At 37.3% G+C, this 9,252-nt stretch overlaps 1 protein-coding gene across 2 annotated transcripts; it reads right to left on the bottom strand.

Annotated features, from left to right (window-relative positions):
• Positions 1 to 478: 478 nt before the first annotated feature.
• LOC122073950 (triadin-like) lies at positions 479 to 6,460 on the bottom strand. Of its 2 annotated transcripts, none has more exons than XM_042638683.1 (3): positions 6,102 to 6,460; positions 2,059 to 2,410; positions 479 to 1,959 (listed from the first exon to the last, which is right to left on the bottom strand). In XM_042638683.1, the coding sequence occupies exons 1-3, from the start codon at positions 6,183 to 6,185 to the stop codon at positions 923 to 925; spliced, it is 1,473 nt and encodes a 490-aa protein (XP_042494617.1). In that variant the 5' UTR covers positions 6,186 to 6,460; the 3' UTR covers positions 479 to 922. The 2 variants fall into 2 exon arrangements, with proteins under 2 accessions (XP_042494617.1, XP_042494618.1); XM_042638684.1 differs by having other exon boundaries at positions 2,059 to 2,404.
• Between the last annotated feature and the right edge of the window lie 2,792 nt (positions 6,461 to 9,252).

Here is a 9,252-nt window from a genome sequence, read left to right as displayed (position 1 = left end):
TGGCCCACGCATTAGTATAAGGGACACATCACCTTTTACGAAACCCTCTCGTTTTTTTGTTTTTTATTTCTATTATGATACTGCAACTTTTTCAAGAGATTTACGAAAAATCAAAAAAGGGCCGAGAGCGTTTTTATTCTTTAGTGCTATCTATATGCGACGCATGTACGCACTTGAAGGTGGTGTTCTTTTTTCCTTTAATATGTATTAACATAATTTTCCTCATCTGCCTACGTCGATGAATCAAAACCTATGATTGACACATCTTGGAGAGTTCCAATTGGGCTGAACCTTCACAAATGGGCAGAAGACCTTAGATTCTGTTCTACCCAAAACCCACTTGAAATACTAATAAAAGACATTTGCATAACACTTGGATATTCCATTGCAAGCGCAGAAATATAAAATAATTCATTAGGAATGATGATGCAATTCAGGTGACGCACGTTCAGTATCCCCATTATGCCGTTTACAGGGGTTCACCAAGTGCAGATATCTAGCAGGCATTTCCTCCATGGAAAGAAAATGTTATAAAGGATAACAGTGTCACTCCATTTACAACTGAATCAGAACCCAAAACTAATGATTTAGATATGTCCAATTGGCAGGTCCATGTAAAAAATCAAAACTAATTAACCCACGAACAAATGGAAAAAACCAAAAAACAATTTTTTTTTTTTTTCTGTTTTTTGGTTAAATCAACAACTGTATTGGCAAAAAAACAATGTTTCACATCAAACTTGCTCTCTCACATGTATGATCCAGAAAAAGTTGAGCTTCCCCGAGCAAAATCTGGGCATGAGAAGCGGAAAGCAGAGAAATTCCAGCAGTAACCTCCTCTTCTTCTACTACCCAACAACAAAGTTACTTCCGGGTAAAGCTTCAAAATGCCTGCGCGTACAGCTTTTGGTGAGGACTAGCTTCAGAAAGGAACTGTGTATGGTAATGCATATATATCAGCTTCAGAAAAGTAATAGGCTCGTGGTGGCCAGATACTAGTGCTTCCTTGACACACCCCTTCATTGCTTGGTTTAAATCTTTTCGGCTCAGGCTCTGATTTAGACCCTGTATCAAAGAGCCATTCTTGATCATCGAAATCATTACCAATATTCTCAATAGGTGGTGGAACCCAGTTTTCAATCAAATCTCTATATAGAGATTCTATCTTCTTCAGTTTGCTGCTAGTTTTACGAGAACTTTCAGCAATCTCCAGAGATTGTACACCCGTTCTTCCGGAAGTAGAACAAGTGAGCTCTTCACTGGGCCTTGGATCATTTTCATACCTCCCAACTGATGTAGGGCAATGCTGCACTTCAGTGATTTTTGGACAAATTTCTTGCTTTACTGGCAAATTTGGGCGAATCTTCTCCAAATTTGATTGGGGCAACTTCTTAGTGCTGAGTCTCTCTTGGTCCTTCTGTTTCAAACTATCTTGCACAATACTAGTCCTTACTGCGGTAGTGCAACGCTGCACCTCAGTGATTTTTGGACAAATTTCATGCTTTACTTGCGAATTGGGACGAATCTTCTCCAAATTTGATTGGGGCAACTTCTTAGTGCTGAGTATCCCCTGATCCTTCTGTTTCAAACTATCTTGCACAGTACTAGTCCTTACTGAAGTAGGGCAATGCTGCACTGTGACTTTTGGACAAATTTCATACTTTCCTAGCGAATTGGGACCAGTCTTCCCCAAATTTGAATGGGATAACTTCTTGGTGCGGAGTATTTCTTGATCCTTCTGTTTCAAACACTCTTGCATAGCAAGAGAAGTCCTCCCAGAGGAAGAACATGGCTGCTGTCTTCCAGAGGTTGAACAATGCTTATCTTCACCGAGTCTTGGATGAATTTCGTTCTTTCCTTGCAAAATGTGATCAGTCCTGCCAGAATTTGGTTGGCCCAGCTCTTTGCTGGGGAATATTTCTTGATCCCTCTGCTTTAACCGGATACGAAATATGCTCCCTTTTGTTATAGAAATTAAAAGATAGAGTCAGTGCCAGCAAGAAGCTACCAACAAGCACAGTATCATCCTCCAAAGCAGATATAAATAGATAAACTCACCATGATTATTATGGCTGCTATCAGATGGCGAGCTGTGCTTTTTCCTCTTGTGGCTGTTCTGAGTGCTGTCAATAGAGTCGTACAAGTTCTGGGAACTGATAGGCTGCCCCTGTTCTTCAGTGAGGCTGCTCTTCTCCAATTGTTCAGCTTCCTCTTCTTTTCTTTGCCGATGATCTCCTACCCCATGTTCTACCTTGCCATTTTCCCTCTTGTGCTTCTTCTCATGTATTTGTTTTTTATCTTCAACACCTCCGTTCTCCCTGGCTTTCTCCCTCCCTCTCTCCTTCTCTTTCTTCTCCCTCTTCTTCTCTTTCCTGTTTTCCTTTTTGGCCTTCTCTCTTTCTTTCTGGAGCTTCAGAGGACCAGAATAACTGTCAATTCAAGGGTAAACTAGCAGAGCAGGGGAACACCCAGAAAAAAGAAAGACCAAGCTCACAGAGACGTGGGATTTTAGAAAGATCCAACTTAGCATACATCCCAATAATTGGACATGCAAATATGTCAGATAGCAGCAGAAAAGGTTTTTCCATCAAAGTCCTCTTGTGCAATGCTAAAAATAATTCAGTTTCAGCCTCAGAGAGAGATAAAAAACAGAGAGAGAAAGAGAGAGAGCACATAAACTATGGGGCACCTTGGAGAGAGAACAGGACCTAGCAAGAGTTCTGTTTCTGTGGCTATTTCCACAAAATAATATAATGAAGCATTGAGTAAATATTTTTCTACTATGTGAAAATCAACTTTCCCATCTGTCCTAATATAGAATCACTAACATCAAGCCCAAGGCAACCCGCCTAAACCTCCAACCCTAAGCAGGAAGACCAATGTCATAGGCAGCACTAAATACGTCTCACAAAGAGCCACATGGAGGGACAAGTCTGACAAGGGAGGATTGAACAAAGTAATGAAGCAATTGCAAGTTTGCAACAGGGCCAATAGGAATTAATAAGTGATGAAGAATGGAGTAGACTATTGGATAAATGATATGGACCAACTGAAGTTGCAAAAGGTTTTAGAGTTTGCTACTAATGGCAGAAGTAAAAAATATCAGCATCTAAACTCTTGAAAGTAGAAAATGTATCTAATACACAAAATAAATAAATATGAGAAGACTAATTCTTCAATAAAGAAAAGTGAAGGCCTAGACCTCTTTCTGATTAAATATATAATGCTGAACATATCAGAGACGAATGCCAAGCCCAGCATTTGACTTGAGCAACTAGCTTGCTACATCCAGAATATCTGACCATCTTCTCAGTCACATTATTGCAAATGAAGCAAAGCAACAAGACACAAGGGGAAAAACATTTTCTGTATCCCTCTCATGATGAAAATGAAATGACAAATAAGCATCAGACTTAGTTCTGACCACATATTGGACAAGTGGGGATGTTTTCTTTCTACAGTGAGCAGAAAACCTACCGATGTTGGATCCACATAAAAGATCGGCTCTCAGTTATCACAGCATATCCAACAATGTAATAGCACCCAGGTATCAGAGATTAAAAACTTGCCCCCACTCCCACACTAAATACTGCTTCTCGTAAACATTTGACTCCACTAGTATTTTCCAATTTTCCAGCCTACGTAGCTGAGCTCAACAGATGTCCAAGTAATTGTAGAAACAATACAGTCCATGGTTGACCTTTCTTTCAGTATACTTGACAAAAATCCAGTAAAAGCTTTGTAAGTAACCCCATTCTCATGGTATAACAAGAAAACGTGAGGAAAGCACCCAAACCACTGTCCTACCAGAGCTTTTGCTGAATGTGAAAGCACAAACTACAACATTAAAATGCATATAGAGCTTCTAACTTGATAGTCCTATATGTACAAAACAGGAACACCCTAACCAAGAATATTAATAATGAATAAATAAATGACAAACAAAATATGAATAGCTAAAAATTCTAACTGTCTGCTAAACTATACAAAACTGAGCCTTATGCACATCTAAATGGGGCCAACTACAAGAATCCTGCTTCACCTAAACTATCTAAATAGAGTGAAGTAGCCAGGCAAAAAATCACCTTGACCCTTGGACCAAGCCACAATTTTATACCAGAGTCAATTAATAGCAATCAAAAGATCCTGGTGAAATACTTGCAAACACCTACATCACCTGTCAAAATCACACCAATCACCAGTGACAACAAATTCCTTTCCCAGGATAATCTCCATCAGTCTTATCAAAGATGAACCTAATCACCAGAACAATTTAAATCTACTGACCACGAAAATAATTTTTTTCTAAAGAGAACTACTTTTCAATGCTTCCCTTGCTCCACTCCTTGATTTTCTTCCACACCGATTCTGATTCCATTTCAGATCAATACTTCCCTCACCTTTGTAATCAGAGGAAATTCACCAATAATTATTTCCAGAGAAGAGGAGTGGTCCAAAAAAACTCATCAGCTCTAGCCCAATCTCCATTCACTGTACAGTCATTTCAAGACCTTTTAAACAAAAGTTAGCAGTACAACCTTCTTCTGAGACCTTTTCAACACAAGATAGCAGTACAAGCTCCCCGGTTACAATTGCTTCAAAGAAGAATTAAACTGCACAAAGTTCCCCAAGGAGCTTTCTTCCCCAAACAAGGTCCAAAATTGACATCACATAGAAATAGTATAATGCCATGCTGGCCAATGTAAGCCCCTTAAACATATTACTGGTCAAATCAGGACAGAAGTCCCTGGTGAATTAAGTCATTCCAAACCTGCTCACCACAATAAACAACTTACTCAGCATGCCAGAATATAGAAAATACAACTTTAACTGTCACAATGCCTCTATATTCCTGCTTTTAGATATTAGGAATTCATTAGGATGCTTCCTCCCTCGTATCAACATCAGGAAACTGCATCTATAAATTTTCATTTTGGAGGGTGGTGATGCCTTGAGAGAATAAAGAGACAACAACAACACAGCTCTGCCTTATCCCAACTAAATGGGGTCGGCTACATGGATCTGAGTTAGAACAAAGGACAAGAAAAAGAAAGAAGAGTAGATAAAGGAGAAAAGAGAGAAAGAGAAAGAAAGGAGAGGGAAGAAACAAAGCTTGAAACGATCCGGCAGTCTGCCATCCCACTCAATAAGCAAAAGAGACAGGGAGATGACAATTGAAAATAACAGTCAGGGAGTTCCTAAGCTCTATCTGATGAAGAAAAAAATAATAAAACCAAAGAATGAATTGACACCAATAAATTACACTAGTAACATATGGGGCACCATCAATAGCACCAGCTCAACTGCAAATTCTACACAAGATCATACTAATACAACCACAATAATAAGTAATTAATAACTGTTTCTTTTATCTTGTAATTAGCATGTTCATGCTCCAATAGCCCCTTCTAACTTTTAAAGTGTATCTATTTTTTTTAATAGCATGGCATCATTAGGAGGAGCTCCAAACTTAGGGTTCAGTTTGAATTGGACTATTCTAGTAGAACACTGAACGGGATCCAGTTCAGTTACTGTCTTTACTCTCCAGCCTTCAGCCATAAAAAAAATAATTCCAATAATAGAACAGAGAATAGTACTCTTTTGGAATAGCCCACCAGGTGGATCCTATAACTCTGTAACTATCACATCATCCATGTAGCTAAGCACTGCATATATGAAAGAAACCATATAGAACACTGTTCAATAGTCCAAGCTTCAAAAAGTAGCCACCCGAAATTTGAAATCTCCCATCTCCCACAGATTGAAACCACCATTGATGCAACCACATGACTTGCAGAAAATCATGATAAACCTTTAAGGGAAGTTATTACTCTGTACACGTTATGATCGAGGAACCAAAAACATAAATATATGAACAGATCCTTCAGCCGGAGTGTTTTCTCAGTTCTATATATGTACAAAAGTATCCATAAGTATCCATCTAACATCTTCAGAACAGATCTTCCATTATATGTTGTTTACACAAAGAATCTATATACAATAGAACAGAAAGAGACCCAAAATTCGATCCTGATCACTTTTTTGCGAACCGAACAAAGTAGTCGAGCATAAACGCAAAAATAAGTGAATGCTCAACAAACCTTAATCGAATTGATCAGGGCCTCATCCAGGGCACCATTCTTCCTCTCATATCCCGGAGGAGGATAAGGAAAGCACCTAGACATCCTTGAAGAATCAGAAACACAGAACCAACCAGAGATCGTCTGCTAAAACTCAAGATTGTCCAAAAAGAATCTCTCCCTACACAAACATTCACTGCTAATCCCAAAATCTAGGGTTCAACAATCAATAATGCAATCCGATCTCAAAATACAGAGAGATTTGTTCGAGGTCAAGGACAGGAACGAAACCCTGCACCGAAGGCAAACAAAACCTAGGGTTTCGACTTCCAGAACAGAGGACAGCTCCGAAAGCCAAAAGGGGTTTGAGTCTCTTATGGAGGCGAAGAGTGGGTATTTATAGGCACACACGAACAAACCCCTTCCCCGAAGAGTCCTAATTACAATCGTACTCTACAATTCAATTCTACGCGTTTATCTTACGTCGTAGAACCTGATTGGCCACTGTAAGATGAGATCAAGCAGTGCTGGGAGAGCGGAGTACCTTAGCATTGCCAAATGAAAGCCCACCAAGTTTTTATGCCACGGTGGAGGTCACATTTAGAAATAGAAGGCTGCCTGGTTCAGTGGATCCTACGCTAACACACGAGTGTGCAAAATTACAGCGAAATAAAAAAATTCCATTTTTCTTAAATTATAATGCCCCCATGTGTTCCCTGTTGATTCTTACACTGATGCAAAGACCACACAATTAGATAACGATTTTTTTCTTTTTTCAATGAAAAATAAAAATTCAGTAATACCATCTGTTTCCGAGGTTGAGAGAGGCTCAACCCTCACTCTAATCTTATTTTGACTTATTTATAATCTATACAGACTTAAAGATTTCATCAGTCATAAATTAAAATTCTCTCATGGCCATCCTTCAACATCTACATGCGTTAGTCAATTTATCACCTATTGTGAATCCATTCGTACATCTTTTTGTGTTCATTTGTGCTTTTGTGCTTCCTACAAACCTTGATATAATCTCTGTAGTTGCAATTCTTGAACATCCCCTACATAGGCATGGTCAAGATAGGCTGCAACAAAATGAAACCAAGGAGTGCATTACGCTTTTTAAGTAATGAGTAGAAGCTCAAAGTACCTTAACATTTTCCAAAGAAAAGCCAACCTAATTTCCCTATGCCATAGGGGAGGACACTTTTTTTTTTTTTTTCTTTGGAATAAAGAAGGCTACTTGACCCTATGTAATTGTGCCTACACACAACGGGTGCGAAAATACTGCATTGCCCCGTGTTTTGTCACATGGATCTTGCACCTAGCCACGAGTGCAAAATTATAATCATGCTTCTTGAAATAAAAAATTCCATCCTCCTTAAATCTTAATGCCCCTTTATACTCTCACTAACCCTTATGCTAGTGTTGAGGACACACAATCAAACAACGACCTCTTTCTCTTTCCTCTTTTTTTTTAAACAAAATATTGTTATTATCATAATAGAAAGTCCATTACACCATCTGTTATCGAGGTTGAGAGACGCCTAACACTCACTCTCACCACATATTGATGTGCTTGAGCAACTATTTAGTTTGATTTCTATATGACACATAAACTTAAAGACTTCATCAATCAATAAATGTCATCAAGCAAATTAAAATTCTCTCCTAACCGTCCTTTACCATCCCTTTGCATTTGCCAATCTACCACCTCTGTTCATACATCTATTCGTGTCCATTTCTACCCACCATATACAATCAACTCATTAACCTTGTCAAATGCAAATCTCAAAAGGCAATTGAATGAAGAACTAAAATTTGTGATGTAAGGCATCAGGGACCTTTTCAGATAGATATGTTTTATCTATTCTACCTTCCAACACACCAATTTCTTAACATAAGGCTATATTTGGTTGTAAGAGGAATTAAAGGGAAGGAAAGTAAAATTTTCATACTTAAAAAAGAAATATATGTAATCATTACCCATATGACTTTACCATTAACTTCAAATGATTCCGTATTTGGTTATAATATATAAAATAAAAATTACATGCAAAATATATTATTACTAAATATTGATAAAAAAATTAAGTAGTTTATACAATCATATAAAGTAATGATTATAAATATTTCTTTTTAAAGTATGAAAATTTTATTTCCATTTCCTTTAAATTTCCATTACAACCAAATGGAGCCTAAGGAAATACCTTACTAATACTATTCCAAATTATTGGTCCCTTTACATCTATGACATATGTTTGAAATAAATCGTTATTGAAAATACAAGCTTAATTACTAGAGTTTTATCATGTATTAAGAGAGATCAAAACCCTAAACCACCCATGGCTTAGGTTGATATAATTTATTCCATCTGACAAGATTCCATTTCCAATTCTTAGAGTCGGCCTCTCTCTAGAAAAGTTAATTGAATCCAACCTAGAACAAATTATATTGGGGATTAAAAAATAAGACATTCAATCAGTGGGGATGTAACTCAACACTGCGTTGACTAGAGTAACCTTTCTTGCTTAGGACAAAAGTGGGATCTTCCACCCTCAGTTTTTTCTCCACCCTTTTAATAAGACATTGTTACACTTGAGGCTTATTTTTGTTAAATAACAATATATTGCCTTTGTATTGGATTTTAGATCCATTGGTTTGTATACATTATCATGTAAAATAATTATTAAATTATTAAAAAATAGGCTTAGAGATTTTGTATGGAACTGTGTCCCCTAGCTGCTTTGATCAAGGATTGACAAATTACAGATAATATGATAATCGCTCATCATTATTTTTTATTTTTTTGAAAAAACAAGCAGGAAAAGCAAGGTGGACAACCTTTAAAGCTTGATATATCAAAAGCCTATAAAAGGATAGAAAGAGGGTATCTAAGAGTCATTTTTGAATTTTTTGGTTTTCGTCAAGATTGATGTGATATGATTAGTTGCTTCATATCCTCTGTGCCATATTCAATTAAACTTGAGGAGAGACGTTTTCGTCTTTTTTTTTAGCCTTCTCGTGGCATTCGTCAAGGATGCTTACTTAGCCCATACTTATTCATTACAGTTATGAAAGGATTATCACGAATCTTAAAGGTATATAAAAATATGAGTCTTTTAAAGGGATAAAAATTGAAAAGAATTGTCATAAAGTATCTCATTTGATCTTA

Source organism: Macadamia integrifolia, chromosome 3 (genome assembly GCF_013358625.1).
Source record: "Macadamia integrifolia cultivar HAES 741 chromosome 3, SCU_Mint_v3, whole genome shotgun sequence".
Classification (NCBI taxonomy): Eukaryota; Viridiplantae; Streptophyta; class Magnoliopsida; order Proteales; family Proteaceae; genus Macadamia; species Macadamia integrifolia.
The sequence above is the reverse complement of the archived record's forward strand: the minus strand, read 5'-3'. Positions and strand labels throughout refer to the sequence as shown.

What these genes read in the sequence shown, in the direction of transcription:
- LOC122073950 (XM_042638683.1), bottom strand. Translation starts at nt 6,185, where the DNA reads ATGTCTAGGTGCTTTCCTTATCCTCCTCCGGGATATGAGAGGAAGAAT. An exon ending in CCCTGATCAATTCGATTAAG is followed by an intron (nt 2,411 to 6,101) that starts GTTTGTTGAGCA and finishes GGTCCTCTGAAG; the next exon opens with CTCCAGAAAGAAAGAGAGAA. An exon ending in TAGCAGCCATAATAATCATG is followed by an intron (nt 1,960 to 2,058) that starts GTGAGTTTATCT and finishes CTATAACAAAAG; the next exon opens with GGAGCATATTTCGTATCCGG.